General features: G+C 41.9%; 1 protein-coding gene across 1 annotated transcript in view; it reads right to left on the bottom strand.

Moving 5' to 3' along the window:
* Positions 1–460: 460 nt before the first annotated feature.
* LOC136879403 (probable cytochrome P450 6a13) overlaps positions 461–18,408 on the bottom strand; it is a 130,934-nt gene continuing 112,986 nt past the window's right edge. Inside the window, exon 5 of the mRNA XM_067153222.2 lies at positions 461–1,466. Coding sequence (XP_067009323.2) covers positions 1,300–1,466 — 167 coding nt within the window. The 3' untranslated portion in view covers positions 461–1,299. The remainder of the gene's footprint in view (positions 1,467–18,408) is intronic.

The following is an 18,408-nucleotide window of genomic DNA, read 5'->3' as shown; positions in this document are numbered from 1 at the left end:
TATAAAATCCTTTTACAAAATTTGATATAGCACTGGGGTTTTTTGTCTTTTCTGCACATGTGGCACATTATCTTCCTTGTCTGGTACGTCAGGGTGCGATTCTAAATCACATTCACAGTCTTCTTCCAGTAACACGCGTATACGCTCACTTTCTTGTTCTCTAAATGAAACGTCATTAATATAAAAGTTCACAATAACCCATTCAAGAAGTGGGTAATCAAAATTTAAAACATTGTTTTTAAGACTCTAACGCGCGTAGACAAAATTTCATAGAAGTGCGCTTGCACTTAAACGTGTAACACGAGCACTGGCGCCAAGTCTGACAGATCTAAATGGCTATTATTTCATGTTTTGTAACTGATCGTGCAACTCGAGAGTGCAAGTTCAGATTAGATTAGGAGCGAGGAAGGTAAACAGAGAAATAGGTTTGCATCCCGCCCGCCCCCACACACACCGTTTCTTTTTTCATTTTAAAACTTGCTTTACTTCGCATCGGTACAGATCGGTCTTATGACGACGATGGGATGGGAAAAGACTAGGAGCAGGAAAATAACGACCGTGGCCTTAATGCAGGTGTAAAAATGGAAGACCAGGGCTGCTGGCAGCAGGGTTCTAACCCACTGTCTCCCGAATACGCAACCTCTACCATTCCCCAAAGAAGTATAAAAAACATGTTGTATGGGTCTGTGAGACCCAGCGCTGCAGGTTTATTATTATTATTATTATTATTATTATTATTATTATTATTATTATTATTATTATTATTATTAAACTAACTGACTTACCGGGCGAGTTGGGCGTGTGCGTAGAGGCGCGTGGCTGTGAGCTTGCATCCGGGAGATCGTGGGTTCGAGCCCCACTGTCGGCAGCCCTGAAGATGGTTTTCCATAGTTTCCCATTTTCACACCAGGCAAATGCTGGGGGTATACCTTAATTAAGGCCACGGCAGCTTCCTTCCAACTCCTAGGCCTTTCCTATCCCATCGTCGCCATAAGACCTATCTGTTTTCTGTGCGACATAAAGCAACTAGCAAAAAATAAAAAAAAACTAACTGACCCGTACAGAGGAGAAATGTTACGAGTTTATTAACATGTTTTTATTGAAGTTTACTACTACTAGTAAGCATTTCATAGACGAATGGAATCACTGGGTATGTATAAAAAACAATTAAAACAGCAATATTCATAAGATATATGGTAAATGGACCATTGATGATGATAATTATGCTTGTTGTTTAAAGGAGCCTAACATCTAGGTCCATGGGCCCCGGATCATTTATGACAGGAACGTTAAATTTTCTTAGTTCCTATTTGTGATCTTTAACTTATACCCGTATTTGCTAGACATTCCTATACTAGTAGGGCTGAAGACTATTGGTATTGGAGTATCTTTGCAGACAGAGAACTCGTAGTTGGCTAACACTGTAACAAGGCCCACTTTCGACTGGAGAAGTCCAAACCGCATACCTGGAACAACAACAAAAATATTTTAGAAAACATACTTTATATGAGTTAAGGCAAGATATTTATTAGCGGTGGGGCACAGACAAGTCCTTACAAAGTAACTGTAACGTGTTGGCGGGTTAAATAAATAAGACAGGACCTGGTAGCGTCCTATTTCTAAAATGTATTAGCTAAGAACTAAAACTACACTTTTACACCGGGCGAGTTGGCCATGCGGTAAAGCCACTAGCAAAAAAGAAAAGAAAATCACTTTTACACACACACGATTGCCGACCTCACAACTCACACAAGTACACAGGACACACACTTACACGGTTCGCGCCCTTTCTCTTAGTTTCTCATGTTTTATCTACAATGACTCTCACACACACACACACACACACACACACACACACACACACACACACACACACACACACACAGAGAAAGAGAGAGTCTTCGATCACTTACACTACACGCTTTTTAAAAAATGCTATTTGTTCGGGGCGTCGACCTATAGAGATCTTTTGCCCCTACTTACACCATGTGATATGAATCTGCGTGTAATTGGAATGGAGGAAGTGTAGAGTGTTGAAGGTGAGGAAAGGAACGTTAAGGACGACACAAACACCCAGTCCCCAGGCCAGGAATATTAATAATTTACAATTAAAATCCCCTGACCCAGCCAGGAATCGAACTCAGGGTTGCCGGGTGACAGGCGGACGGGTTGCCCCCTACACAGCGGGGGCGGACTATACTACATCACTCACCCGCTCAGTCACAATCGTTAGCGCTGTCACGGTCCGCAGTCCACACGTCAGTCTCGCAGCTCGCTGTCCACTCACTCCGTCGAACTCCACTCACAGTCCCATGTCGGCACCCAGTATTGTCCTCCACACTGCACAGGACAGACCACGTCATCCTCCAGCAGCTGGTCCAAGACACACGCACGACGACAGGCACACAGAAACTAGTCCTCAACTCCAACAGACAGATTCTCCAACAGACTGACACCTTAGCCTAGGCTGTCACTAACACATTTACTGCACTCTTCGGTAACTCACTGAGTCCACACATTGGGGAGGCTGACCAAATCTGAAAGCGGCTGTCCTCCACCTGGTGACGGTAGTAGGGAGAGGGTGGGCCTTCCTTGGTGATAAGAGTGCGGTAGGAGTTGGCAAGTTTGCGCTACTTCTCGTGGTTGTACATTGGCATGGCGGACTCAGCGGCTCACCATGCCACACTGCCCTCTCCTCAATGCAAGGCGTCCCGACTTGCTTCACGATATGGCGCGCCAGACGGTTTGTTCGTTTGGCCACGACCTTCTCCTGGGGGATGCGCTGGGTCTGGTCGACGGTGTCATCGTTCCCGGTGATAATTATCCGCAAGTCCTCGCACGGCAGCCGGAACTTCGGTGGTTTTTCCTTTCTTCCACACCCCCGTCTACTTCTAGGGCCTGAGCGCCTTCGTAGTCCTTCGGTGTGGTGCACCGGACCGGTTTGTTCGTCCCAGACTTGAGGATACTGTAACCACGTCCTCCTTCAGTAGCTCGTTCGGTGGTCATCGGTTCATCTTCCATTGGTGCTCCGTCTCCTAATGGAGGTCCCTCCAGCTGTTGTCATCGCTGCCTCCACCCCCTGGGACATCGTCAAGAGCCTCCTCTTAGTTCTGCTTCCCACCGATCATCCTCTCTGGACGGATCTCAGCGCCGCACAATTTTTCGCAGGTGTCAATCGCCTCACGCTTGGTGTCATCCCAGGGTGGCTCATCCATAATCACGTCGCCTAGTCTCTCGATCTCGGCATCGAATACCTGCGGCGTTCTATCGGCGTGCTGAGTCCTTTCCTGCAGCTGGACTCGGTAGGTGGCTCTCGGTTAGTGGACACCGCAGCACCCGTCGAGCACTCCCACAACCTCTTCGTAGATCAAACATGGTTGAGGGCTGTGTCGCACCGTCATCTTTTATACACGTAGTCTGGCGATCGGACAGTCGGCTCTCTTCTTGCACGACGATTCGGTCTCGAACTGGGTCCGACATGTTCTCCAGGAAGTGATCCCGTCGTCCTGTGTGGTTTCCACCTTCACGACGCCGGAGCCGCCATCGCTGCTACCAGGATTCATTCGTGTCCCCACAACCATCGTGTTCGCACGCAGGGCACTCACTTCCTCCGCTGAGCCTTGAACTCCTGGCTCCACAACCGCGAACATCACTTCGAATCGCTTCTCTTCCAGTTCGTTGTCGTTCTGCACGACGTCATTGTCGACCTCGGTTTCGAGAGAGCGCTCTTCGTTTTCCGACTTTAACTGCTCGCTCTTCCGTTCACATAAGTCCGTTTGCTGTTGGTCCGGGTTGCATCTGCGTTCAGATCTCAGTTCATTAACGAGTTCATCATAGCTGGATAAGATTTTACTTTCAAGTTCACTAAACTTAGAAAAATCGGGAACTGTTTGGAATACATTTCACTCGTAGAAATTTCTGTCGACTACAAAATACTGAACGCTGATTGGACGCTGAAAGGCAAAACGGTCTATAATGATGATCTATGTATGTATGTATGTACAAAATCGGCTACCAGATTCCCGATTCTGGCACCCGTTTGAACGTAAGAGGTTACCCACTAGTTTATCATACTTGTCCATCCCACTTCTGGGGCCAGTTGTAACGTGTTGGTGGGATAAATAAATTAGACAGGACCTGGAAGCGTCCTATTTCAAAAATGTATTAGCTAAGCACTAAAAATACACATTTACGCACACACGATTGCCGAGCTCATAACCTACATAAGTACGCACACCCTCACTCTCTTAGTTTCTCATGTTTTCTCTACAATGACCGAGTCTTCGATCACTTACACTACATTCACTCAGACGCTCAGTCATGTTCGTTAGCGCTTTAACGGTCCAGTGTCCACAAGTCAGTTTCGCAGCTCGCTGTCCACTCAGTCCGTCGAACTCCACTCACAGCCCCATGTCGGCACCCAGTGTTGCCCTCAACACTGCACAGGACAGACCACGTCCTCCTCCAGCAGCTGGTCTAAGACACTCACACGCACTGAGTCCACGCATTGGACTCACCACACCAGCTGAGCTACACCAAATGACTCAACTCCGGACGACTACTACTACTACTAAAAACTTTTCATTCCTAGCCTAAAGAGGGAGGCGGGCCTCTTAGACGGTAACGCCGTTTCTCAGGCCGGGAGATTTGTTATGGTGAAGGAGATACACGGAGCAGGTGAGGGACTTGGCGGCACTGGAACTGTCCCGACATTCGCCTTGTGCAGGAGAATGGAAAACCACGGAAAACCATTCTCACAAGGGAGTTAGCACAACTTGCGATCGCAATTGCAGGTGATTTGTGGTTTGTATGAATATATTTGAGGTGCTGATTACAACACTGTATAAATTAAGTGCCATTGCCATGTAAACTGTAAGTTACAAAGATTTTACGTGTATGTTATGGACGACACACGCCGCACCGTGTCCAAAGTCACCCGACACAGTTGCCGATGCGACATCTAGGGCAACCAGACACATACCGCATAAGAGCAAGGAAGCTAGGATAATAGGGACCTCCGTCTGTATTGTATCTGCTTCGACCGTTCATAAAGTTCCTTCTGTCTGTGGTTTTCCAATTTCGTAGCGAGTCACTGTCACCGTAATCGTGTGATAATGAATCCTGCCAATATAGTGAGTATAATTGTTAGCCATTACAAACACAAACGAAGATCCAGGGAAATTACGGTAAGTGAGAGAAATGTAGCTGCATTCATAATCAATGTGATAGATGAAACAGTGGCAACCGGTGGTAATAATATACATCAAGAACATACAATAGACTATGTTGAAGAATATGAGTACGCAGAGGAAAACGTATCTGAACGTGAAAAATTTATGGATGATCCAAAACCTGACTGTGAGGAAGAGTCGTTAATAAAAAGTGATGGAAGCCAGTTCGTCTGCGTATCTGCCGAGCCCACCGGAGAGGAAGAGGTGGGGTGCTGTATCTTTTGAAAAGGCAAAGGAGATCATTTAATTCCAAGATTCTGGGAAAAGCAAACGATTAAGCTTCAATACAGTACAGAAACGATATCGTATGGTGCAAGACGTACATCATCTACGATATTTACGTCACGTAGTAGAAAAAAGGGGAGCTAGGCCAGCGCTCAAAACTTCCCCTGCTTGACGATTATGTAGCTGAAAAAATCAGGGTTGCTAGAACTGTTCTAGGCGCTAATGTTCACGACAGGGATATTCGTGCTTGGGGTTTAGAAAAGGCTCGAGAAATAGGACTGACTCGATTCACTGCATCTATCCATGGATGAGTTGCACCGTTTAAACAGAGACACCATCTTGGTTCACGGGCAATAACAAAATATGTAACCACTAAAGCCTGGAATACAGATGATGACGTGAAGGAATAATGTGACGAGTTTCGCAAAGAGGTTATGTTCTTAATGAATACCATGGAACGTATACAGATTTATAATACCGATCAAAGTTGTACACGAAAAGAACTCCACTCATCGCGAATTCTGTATTACAAGGAAGAGAAGTCGGTAAGAAGTTCGGTGCGGAGTGATCACGCAACAACTCATTCATACACCATCTAACCCGTTACTTCGGCAAGTGGATACGTGTTTCCAACGTTGCTGGTTATTTACCAGGAACCTAATGGTCATTTTGAAGTGCGAGTAGCGCAACACATACTGAAACCACAAAATCTGGTTCAAGTTGCTTCAAAGTACTGCCTAATCGCGAAACAAATCATGCCGCAATTCTTTCAAGATGTCTACTGCCCATATGCAGCACAGGAGTTTCTTCTTCTGGTTGATTGCATATCGTGACAGAACATATATCGATGGTATCTGACCTCAAAATATGGTCTATACAGTCAAGTCCATCCCTCCTGTGTGCACACCTTACATTCAGCCGCTTGATGTGCTATTCTTCCGACAGTTCAAGGCGCTGCTGAAGCGGATTGAAGATCACATTATTCTTAACGACTATCAGTTCGCCCCATCGTCGAGGGATTTCCATTTCGTTGCTGATGTGCGTTCTAGGCAATCAGTTCTGTTCTCCAGTCTTCGCTGACTTTGTTCGGGTACTCCTGGACTGTAGCTGGATATGATGACTTCAGACCAGAGAGGTTTAAATCACTTTTGATGTTCAAAAGCCGTGTGAGTCGGAAGACTGCTTATTGCAAGCATTCATGAAGTGTTCTTGCTGTGATAAGCATCTCTGTTTTCGGCACTTTATACTCTGTGGGCATGCTCATCCTCGTCATCTTTTGCCAAGAGCTACCAACAACCCATATTTTGAACTCGGTGCCTGAACATGCGCATCATTGTAAAGTGCAATGTAATTGTCGATGGCAAATATTGTGCTCATATTTTTAATGTACATGTAAAACACTTAAATACAAACCAGGAAGTTTTTGCAATTGCGATCGTAAGTTGTGCTAACTCCCTTGTCAGGACAGCCGACGATTGGGGCCAGCCGTGAGGTCCAGCCCTGTCCCGTCTCCCGAATGCAGAAGCGTAGAGCCACGGTAGAGCCGTGGCCACCCCTCCCCTGCTCGGTTGGCCGGTCAGAGTGCAGAGCTGTTGGACCATGAACCAGCCGTGGTCATTTGTGGGCCGAGACCCACTCTGCATCCACCGACGTCTCAACCCCTGACTTAAATACCTGGGCCCACGCCATCCGGGTGCTTCCAGAAGGGACACACCTCCCAGAGTTCTCCCGAGAGTGAGTACTCGCCGCCCGCCGTCCAGATTCTTCCATAACGCCGGAGGTGTCCAATGAGCGAACAGAACAATCCAGACAGCAGCGGCGAGGGCGCTGACCAGTCCGCAAACAGCTGTCCTCCGCCTGGTGATTGGGTAGGCCTTCCTTGGTGATGAGCGAGCGGTTGGAGTTGGCTGGTTTGCACTACTTCCCGTGGTTGTACATTGGCATGGAGGACGTAGCGGCGCATCATCCCATAATACTCATTGGTTAAGTAAGGGAAGTTATCTCCGCAAGTTCTGAGTTCACCACTTTTATGAATTTATTGTCCTATTAGTTATTTATCCAGTCTGGCTCCTTAGTTGAATGGTGAGTGTAGCGCCCTTCGGTCCAAAGGGTCTCTAGTGTTCAATTCCAGGTAGAATTGGGGAATTTAACAGCGTCTAGATAATTCCTCTGGCTTCAGTTCGTCTCATTAGATACCTCTTGTCAGGCTCCATGGCTAAATGTTTAGCGTGCTGGCCTTTGGTCACAGGGGTCCCTGGCTCGATTCCCGGCAGGGTCGGAAATTTTAACCATAATTGGTTAATTCCGTTGACACGGGGGCTGGGTGTATGTGTCGTCTTCATCATCATTTCATCCTCATCTCGACGCGCAGGTCGCCTATGGGCATCGAGTCAAAATACCTGCATCTGGCGAGCCGAACTTGTCCTCGGACATTTCCGGCACTAAAAGCCATACATCATTTCCCTTTCATTAGATACCTCTTCATTCACGCTTAACATAGCACACTACAAGCCTCCGAACATCCATTTGTGAAAACATTTTTCCACATAGGATTGTTGAAAGAAAGGCATCTGGCCGTAAAACCATGTGTGGCGGGCTGAGTGGCTCAGACGGTTAAGGCGCTGGCCTTCTGACCCCAACTTGGCAAGTTCGATCCTGGCTCAGTCCGGTAGTATTTGAAGGTGCTCAAATACGACAGCCTCGTGTCGGTAGATTTACTGGCACGTAAAAAGCTCCTGTGGGACTAAATTCCGGCACCTCGGCGTCTCCGAAAACCGTAAAAGAGTAGTTAGTGGGACGTAAAGCAAATAACATTATTATTATTAAAACTATGTGTGGCCCAAATGTGTGGCTATGATCTCACCAGCAATCTCACCAGGGTGTATGGTGTGAAAACTAGAAGAAGAAGAGGAAAGAGAGGAAGAATAATTTTTTTTTCTAGTTGCTTTACGTCGCACCGACACAGATAGGTCTTATGGGGACGATGGGGCAGGGAAGGGCTAGGAGTGAGAAGGAAGCGGCCGTGGCCTTAATTAAGGTACAGCCCCAGCATTTGCCTGGTGTGAAAATGGGAAACCACGGAAAACCATTTTCAGGGCTGCCGACAGTGGGGTTCGAACCTACTATCTCCCGAATACTGGATACTGGCCGCACTTAAGCGAGTGCAGCTATCGAGCTCGGTGCGGAGAAGCAGAATGAGTCATTTTGCCCAGTTATTACCCAAGCAAGGTGAACGCAACATAGTTTTGTTACTTCTTATGGTTTAAGCACTCAGTGAGTGTCAATCACTCCATTTTTTATTCTTCTTGAAATCGTGGTGCTATAGCGAAGATGAAACTTTCACTCATCCAGAACAGGAACTCACTAAGAAGTCTCTGTCGATTGCGGTGTCCGGCTCCAAGGCTAAATAGTTAGCGTGTTGGCCTTTGGTCCAAGAAGGCTCGGGGATGTTAACCTTCACTGGGTAATTCCTCTGACTCGGGGACCGACTTTATGTGTCGCCATAGTCATCGGGTATCTTAGGAGGCCATATGATATAATAATAATGGTTTTACGTCCCACTAACTATTTTCTAAGGCTTTCGGAGACGCCAAGGTGCGAATTTTGTCCCGGAGGGTTCCATTTAAGTGCCAGCAAATATACGACGCAAGGCTGGCGTGTTTGAAAACTTTCAAATACCACCGGGCTGAGCCAGGCTCGAACCTGTCAACTTGAAGTCAGAAGCTGGTACTCTATGCTCTGAACTATTTAGCGCAGTTATTATTATTATTATTATTATTATTATTATTATTATTATTATTATTATTATTATTATTATTATTATTATTATTACGGGCTTTGCGTGGAGCATAGAGGTGTAAAGAGGTGCGGGCGTGAATGTGTGGACCGAGAAAGGATCAAATCTTAATTCAAAACTCTAAAATTTAAAATGTTATTTCTTTTCTTGTTTTTTTATTTTTGTTTAATTTTTTATTTTCGTTAAACAATAACAAATAACAGTTGGATAGACAGAAGGGGAGCTGTACAGCTCTTATAACAATTATTTGAAGCCTAAGAACCACAGGTGTAATAGACATAATGACTTTTTAGAGATGAGTTAGGTAGCTCAAACGTTACACTATTACTGCTCCAATCAATTACAAGTAAGGAGACGGGGCTCCAAGATTTACAACATTCGAAAGAGCGTCTTTGCTCCACACAGTTAACTCTCTAGGAGACTGCTCTCCAAAACATATTCCAATCTAGCCTCTCCAAGGCATAATCTAAATTTTTACATACGATTAAATATAAACAGATTCCACTGTTCTATTCGCTTGACAGCCTAAGTTACATTTAAATAGGAAGGTTAAACTTTAACAGAGGCAACAAGTGCTCGCTCTACATGACCTTAGTGAAGAAAGTAAATATTAAATACATCGGCCGTAAATAAAATTGCTCAGAGGCGAACACTTGCACTCCTTTGCAATTCAGTTGAAAATTCTTAAAAACCCTATGCGGGCTTATGGCCCGAAGTTACAGAGTCTAAGCCTATACTGCAGAGGTGACTAGAAGGAGAAAAATATTAAGTCCAAAGGAAAGATAAATTTTAAATATTACAAAATCATAATCACTCCAATACCATGTTGAATGGGAATTGAAAGAGGGTTTACACTCTTTATTCCCTTAGTTAGAATAAGGTTCTTAGTCTTATTTGAAAATTTGCATTGAAAGATTAAAATTTTCATCACGAAAGGATTTTGAAACGTTCCCCTCAAGCTAGCTTTCTGAGGCTATTACATGATTACAAGATGTCTGCCATTACCTTGAACTGGTGGGCCTTTCGACGATGGGCGAGGCTTTCCCCCTGCCTCCGACACACTCTAAACCTCTTGACTGGAGCGATGAAAAAGAAAACATGGCCCAAAAGGTCCCAACGTTTATAGCGGAGGGGGAGGTTCCAGAACTCTCTGGGCCGAAGCTCTGTACACACCCACAAGTCCTATTGGTTGATTTAATAAATGTGCAAAATTCCTGATTGGACGAAAATTTCGAAGAAGAAGGAAGGGATGGCAGTGCTAGTAACCTAAGAACACAAACTAGAATTTACAAAATTTCAATTCTGAAAACCTAAAAATTACAAATTTCTTTGAAAATTAATTGTTCATCTTCTCACCAGAGAGAGCACATAAGTCGACAGCAGAGACACCTCATGAGAGAGTTAGAAACTTATTGTGCTAGACAGTTCACTGTACGTATTGCAGATGGCCTTCTAGAAGGCGCCCAATTTAAATGCACCGAGCGGGTGTACCTCTGGTACAATTATTATTATTATTATTATTATTATTATTATTATTATTATTATTATTATTATTATTATTATTATTTGTAGTAGTAGTAGTAGTAGTAATAAGGCTCGGATGTTTGGCAAAATGCCTCTTTGTATTGGGTTGCCATATTAAAAAGTTGGCGGAGATAAGCAAGTTTCAACAATTTGGGAATGAAAGGAAAAATTCTATTTGCCTATTTTGGCTATAAATAAGCCCTTGACGCCTTTTTTAAAGACTTCAACGTCATAAATTCACTTTTTTTTTTTTTTTGTTCAATGTTATTTTGGTCATATTATTCGGAATATACCCTTTAAACTTCACTCTCCTAAACACTGTAATTCTGCCTACAGTACGCAACACAGCTACTTCCCCAGTTCTAGTAAATTTAATAAGTGGTCTCACTGTGCTCTTTGGCTGCGACGACATCTCAAGAGTTCTCTGCCTTTCTCTTGCTTCTCAAAACAGCACCCTACAAAGGCACGGCTGATGAGTGGAATTCCCCACCAAACTCGCTAAAAATACAGGCATACAAAAATAAACTGCTAATTGGTTTGAGCCGCGAAATGGTAGATATTGCTGGGTAGAAATTGTTTGTTCATTTCCCTTCCCCCCCGATCAGCAAACGTGTCTACCACAGTTTTGGGTTTCATTTTCTGCGAGATATCACCCGTCCGTGAATGTTGAGTAGAAGAAGACTTACTGTTCTTAACACACGTAGATTACATAGCCAATTTAAGTAGATCATTGAACAGTTAACTCCATACTTACATTCACGAATTCGGTGCTGACGCATATTCAACGGAACAGTTTTATGCGTGAAGTCTGTAAAAAACGATTCATCACGAAAATATTACCTTTAACCAAACACTACGAAGTAGTGATAGAGTTTTGGTTCCAGGATTGGTCAGAAGAAGATATCGCTACTGTCAACAGCTGTTGCGGCGTCTATAAATAGAAGACAATTTCAGTTCGGTTCTCACTTGATTTATGCAAACCTTTTATCGATTCCGGAATTTCATTCTGTAAGATCGAAAACCAAACGCTGAGAACTCTTTTTAGAAACATTTTCTGGGGAAAGTGTACTAAGTAAAATAACGTTGCGAAGAAAATACTTGCCCGCATGCTACAAGAATGTAATACAAAATATTATCAGTAAGGATTGTGGATATACAATACGGATTTAAGTTGATGAAACAACGGACATAATGGGAAAATACATCGCAAACGTCATCGTAAGAACAAGAAGGAATTCCCAAGATGTATCTGCTATACTGAAATTCAACTCAAGAGCTTAGGAAAAGTATCCTTCCGCACGTGAGCACGTCCCCTGTTGCCCCTTCCCGTCTCCGTTCTCCATCTCCGCCACAACCAGCTTATTATTAACGCCGTGCGTCTATCTGACAAGTACTTCATTCTGAAATAGTGAAGCATCAAACGAAATCACATCATTTCACATAGCTCTACTCTGATTATGTACCATACCTATTTATTCCTTTACTGACCATGTAAAACCTACAGATTACTGACGAATACCGAGGCAAGAAAAGCAGAGTTTATTTTTATTTCAAAATGCAATTTGTGTGAGGCACATGGGGACTTAACAACATAATTATACGATTCCGCTCTCGTACAACAACTGTCAGTGGTAGTCTCTCACATTTCAAAAAGCTGAAAAAAAACCTGTGAGTGGGATTGCAAAATACAATGTTTCCAGGAATGTTGTAAATACTGTAGTCTCGTCATTCGGAAGATAAAAAGGAACTCATGATCCCCTCATGACAACATTTCTGCAGGTAGAGGGCGGTTACGAACATAAAGCAAAGTACAAATTATTATTATTATTATTAACATCGAATATGCCAAGGATCCTATTCCCATACCGTGGTAAGGCCCTTCCTGTTTTATTTACGGCGAATGCTGAGCTGACACATGGACCTTTCGCTGGAGACTTGGGTTTTTCGTGGAGTTTAAATTCCACGCGAGCAGCGTAAACACTGTACACAGAAATGCCGGTCAGCTGCGCGGTGTTTTTCACCACGTCTTCCACAGCCCACAGCAGATTCTCATCTCGTAGGCTACTATAAACGTTTAAAACAATTTGGTTTAGATTTGCTACTTAATTTTTCTCCACTTTTGTTAGCTTTTAAGTATTTCACAGGGGACTCAAGCGTCACAGCATCACACACGTCTTGCTCACAGCTTGACAGCCATTATGAAACTGAACATGCTGTTGTAGCCAGTATTGCCAACAGTTTTCTTGGATCCATCTTCAACGTCGCACATATTATGCGAACTTATCAGCAACGGAATGAACTCGAACAAAGCTTACTAAGTACATAGTGCAATAAGATATCAATATCATATTAAAATTATTATTTTGCTACATACACCACTGAAAACAATAACTATTCATAGCCATCTACGTATGAAATATAAGAGTTGGTAACGAACCCGAATAACATACAACCTGTGATATATTTTCCATATTTATACAGGGCAAAAATTTTTAATTCGTGAAGTCAGTTCACCAGAATATCTAACCAAACTGAAGGAAGCTCCTGACTTCAGGAACAAGTAACAAACCTAGGGAACTATTTGGCGCTGCGGAAGCCTTTTCACCGACCAGAAGTCTGGTTAACATCAAAGGGACCGCTAAGGTCTTGAGTTGACTCTCAGTATAGCATCTCAGCAGTTAGAAACAGTTAATTGAGGATGGTTGCCCAGTTGTACTTCCTCTTGAAACAATAATCACCACCACCAGAACCAGTTAACAGTACAAAAATTATGTTCCAGCTCTCTAAACTATCTTTGGCCCGAGGGTATTCGTCTTAGATGTCCTGCTTTTTATGACGGATGCGAAGGCTTCAAAAAATTTCTTTTCGGAAAGGGTCCATGTGATATGGTTTGCACACGGGTTTCACAAAATTGCAGAGAACATGCACATTTTATTAATTTCTAGAACAAAGAAGATATTTATCAAATTTCCATCTCGAATCCAGACCTAGATTACTCCACCAGGCGAGTTGGCCGTGCGGTTAGGAGCGCGCAGCTGTGAGCTCATATCCGGGAGATAGTGGGTTCGAACCCCTTCGGCAGCCCTGAAGATGGTTTTCCATGGTTTCCCATTTTCACACCAGGCAAATTCTGGGGCTGTAAATTAAGGTCACGACCGCTTCCTTCCTATTCCCAGGCCTTTCCTGTCTCATCGTCGCCATAAGATCTATCTGTGTCGGGGCGACGTAAAGCAAATAGCAAAAAAAAACAAAAAAAATACTCCAGAACTCTGGCTTCTTCTACAACCAGTGTGAACAAGATGGGCCACATGAATTTCCGCTGCCTTGTACTGTTCAGAAAACTTCGGCAAAACATATGAAGTAATTGCCGCGCTTCCTAATAATGACACCGTATTATTTCGTGGCGTGAAGGAACTTGTCACCTACGCGAGTGTCAGAAATGGTTTGTCTTTCGCAACAACCTACTACGGTCAATTGCCAGAAGTGACTACGAAGCTTGAAAAGAGAGGGGAGCATCTTCTGACATCAATAAACTTTGTTGAAGGAACTGTTGACCTTATTGAAACTGTTGCGGGTGAAGTAGGAAGTGCTGTCAGTAAAAAGCGCAAGAGTGAATGCAAATCTATGTTTACAGAAACTGAGGCAAATGTGCCAAGTTTTTAAATGTCCATCTATATATTTAATACGATCTTATCACGCCAGTCGACATAAGCGATCGTTTAGCGCAATAAAATGTATCCTGTCTGATAGGAGGCAGAGTTTAAGTTTCGAGAATTTGAGGAACAAACTTGCGGTCATGTGCAATAATGTAAATTAATTTATTTTATTTGAAAAGACACGGTAATTATTTGAAGAATCATCTTTCAATAATGTATAGCCTAATGAATGAAAATGTAATAATATCAGTATAGGGTCTATCTAGTAAATTAGATGTTTTAAATTGCTCCTTTTTTACATTTTAGTGCCTACTGCGTATGTTCTATCTGACGTTTTGCCTGCCTATTTTAACACTATTCTAAATGCCTAACACATCCGAGCATGGCCGCCCATGCCCGGGGGCAAGGTGGGGACGCGCCCCCCCCCTCCCCCGCCAGTTCTCAGGGAAAGGAAAAATCTAATATAGTCAAGTGTTTTTTCTTTCAAGATAATGATTTAAAAATCGGTATTACGTAGAAATGGTAGGAGATACCGTGTGTGGTATTCTACCGTGGAATACAAGTCGCTATTCATCTTCCAAAATATTAAAAATACTACAAACTCCTAGGTCTAGGCCCCCCTACAAACTATCCTATGGGCGCCTATGCATCCGAGCTATTATTATTATTATTATTATGATTATTATTATTATTACTATTATTATTATTATTATTATTACTGCATTAGAGTTTCACTTTAGGAAAGTGAAACCACCTAGTCAACAGCCCTGTGTAATTAGAGGGTTTAATAATAATAATAATAATAATAATAATAATAATAATAATAATAATAATAATAATAATAATAATAATAATAATAATAATAATAATAATAATAATAATAAAATTCCGTGTGGATATTACAGCCGGATGCAGCCGTTGTAAGGCAGGCCCTTCGATGGGAGTGTGACGCATAATATTTGTTCGAAAAACTGCGTGTTATAGCGGTGGAAGATAATGTGTGTCAATTGCAGAAAATATGAGGGTAGCACAAACTCCAGTTCCTGAGCAAAGGGAATTAATCACTTATTACTAAAATCCCACGACCCAGCCGGAAATCGAACGCGAGCTCCCAGGTCCGTAAGACAAGCACTCTTCACTCAAACATAACCCTCAATAAAGGATGTTAGATGTTTTATCGGATAACGTTTTGTGTGAGTTTTAATTACTTGTTTTATCTTTTATTAATATTATTACCGGGAGAGTTGGCCGTGCGCGTAGAGGCGCGCGGCTGTGAGCTTGCATCCGGGAGACAGTAGGTTCGAATCCCACTATCGGCAGCCCTGAAGATGGTTTTCCGTGGTTTCCCATTTTCACACCAGGCAAATGCTGGGGCTGTACCTTAATTAAGGCCACGGCCGCTTCCTTCCAACTCCTAGGCCTTTCCTATCCCATCGTCGCCATAAGATCTATCTGTGTCGGTGCGACTTAAAGCCCCTAGCAAAAAAAAAAGAATATTATTAACTAGCAAGACACCCGGGCTTCGCTACGTTTTAAAACTGAAAGTTACATTTTGGTGAGTCCACTGTCAGCTGAGCCTGTAAAATACGCCCTCAATTCGTACGTCAAACGATTTTGGGGGAATACTTATTTATTTTCTGGTCTAGCACTCATTTAAACCCCATACGGAATAATTTGAATGTTTGAAACCCTCTCTTCTTTAAAGGGATGTTTTTAAATATTTATATCTCGTACATAGAAGAAAATGTCGTGCCTGAAACGATTTCGGAAGAATGGATATTGTGTTTCTGAGTGTCAACCATCACCTAAACCACTTAGGGGAGAAATAGTTTGTAGTACCGGTATACGATATTATACACCTAGGACATAAAAGAACACCCTTCTCGTAAAATTTACAACTTTCGAATTCTGATTTGTATCCTCATAAAAAGATTTCAACTCCTTTTATGTTTCAACTCCACTTATGTTGATTCAACCCCCACAAACAAAATACACGTTTGTTTCTAATTTTTAGAGATTCCAAATACAAATTTTCATGTCTGTAACATCTTCAGTTTCTGTGATGTATCCTAACAAAAAAATGCAACCTCATTTTCAGTCATTTTTACAACCCCCTTTTCCGAAGACAGAAAAAACATGTTTCTTTATTTTTAAAGGAGTTTCCAGTACCAATTTTTACGTCTGTAACATCTTCAGTTTGCGAGATACTACTATCTAATAAAAATAATTCAACCCCCTTTCTCAGTCATTTTACCCCCCAACCCAAGTGCTTTTTCCGAAAACAAAAATATGTGTTACTTTATATTTCAAAGAGAAAAACATACCAATTTGCACGTTTGTAACATATTAACCCTTTGGCACTCAAGGTAACGATCTATCGTTACCCACAGGTCCTGCGAAAACTGTCACAGTAACGATCCGGCGTTACCCGCCTTTATTATTATTATTATTATTATTATTATTATTATTATTATTATTATTATTATTATTATTATTATTATTATTATTATTATTATTATTATTATTATTATTATTACATTATTTACGCGCCAGATAGCAGACGTTTTGCGTGGAATAAGAAGTGCACAGTTTTATCTCACGTTGTACTCCGCGGGAACTGCCGACTACCCGTATTTATTGATATTCTTGGAGTTTAAAACATGTGCTCACTGGAGTTCCGTATCTTGTTTACGTCAGGTTTGGGGCCAAACATGCGAGAGTTTCTCCCTGTTTTTGTTGATGATACTGATTATATAGTGAAATTAAGCAGTATCATATGCATTATGTTTAGCTTAGTTGCTAGTTCATTAATTAAATCGTTTTCTTAGGTAATTAGGTGCATATTGTAAGCAAACTGTTAGATATAGCCTAGTTAGATATAATTCATTTAGGTTAGGCCCAGTTATTTATCGCGTTCAACATGGCGAAGCCAATTCATTTAGGTGGAGATATTATTGAATATCTTGACAATTATTCAGGTGATGATGTTTCTTTGTCAGAATCAGGAAGTGTATATGACGGTGATAATAACCCAGCACCTCCATTAAGAAATGTCTATTTTATACAAAATGGGCGAGTTTTTCATTGGTCCATCATTTTACTATAATCTATCCTTGGATCTAATGCACATAGAATCATGATATTTACCATGCTAGTAAACAATAATATGACCTTTCTACTAACACCAATCACAATTTTGTTTGCATTTAACACCATTTTTCAGAATTACTTCAAAACTATCAAAATCTGAAACTTGTAACTTTGTTTACGAATTTATTTTTTAAATTGAACCTTACGTCTGTAACATCTTCAGTTTGCGAGGTACCACTATCTCCACTATACCACTATGGCTGAAACTTTTCACACAACCATCAGCTGAGAGTTTTAAAGCGAAAGGGTTAACATTTTGAGATATACTGTAGATATGCTCATTTTAAAAAATGTATCCCTTTTAACACTTACCCTTAAGTGGATTTTCAGAAAACAAATTATGCGTGTTCCTTTACTTTTACAGGAGATACCAAATACCAGTTTTCACGTCTGTAACGTGTTTCGTTTTTGAGATATACTGTAGAAATAGTCATTTCAAAAATTCACCCCTTTTGTCACTCTTGTTCACGCTCCCTCAAATAGATATTCCCAAAACAAATGAATACGTGTTTCTTTATTTTTAAAGGGGATTCCAAATACCAATTTTCATTACTGTAACATCTTCAGTTTTGAAATATAAGTATCCTCATAAAAGATATTCAACCCGCTTTCTTAACTTTTTTCACCCCCGCTAACAGGAATTTTCGAAAACAAAAAATGTGTGTTTCCTTATTTTTTAAAAAAGATTTCAAATACCAATTTTCACGTTTTTAAACGGTTAAGTTTTTGAGATATAGATTCACTCATTTTAAAACTTCAGTCCCTTTTTCACCCCCTTAATGACGGAATATCCATAATTCCTTCCTTAGTGAGCACATACAATTTA

This window comes from Anabrus simplex, chromosome 1, assembly GCF_040414725.1.
Source record: "Anabrus simplex isolate iqAnaSimp1 chromosome 1, ASM4041472v1, whole genome shotgun sequence".
NCBI lineage: Eukaryota > Metazoa > Arthropoda > Insecta > Orthoptera > Tettigoniidae > Anabrus > Anabrus simplex.
This window is presented reverse-complemented; position numbering and strand designations above follow the sequence as displayed.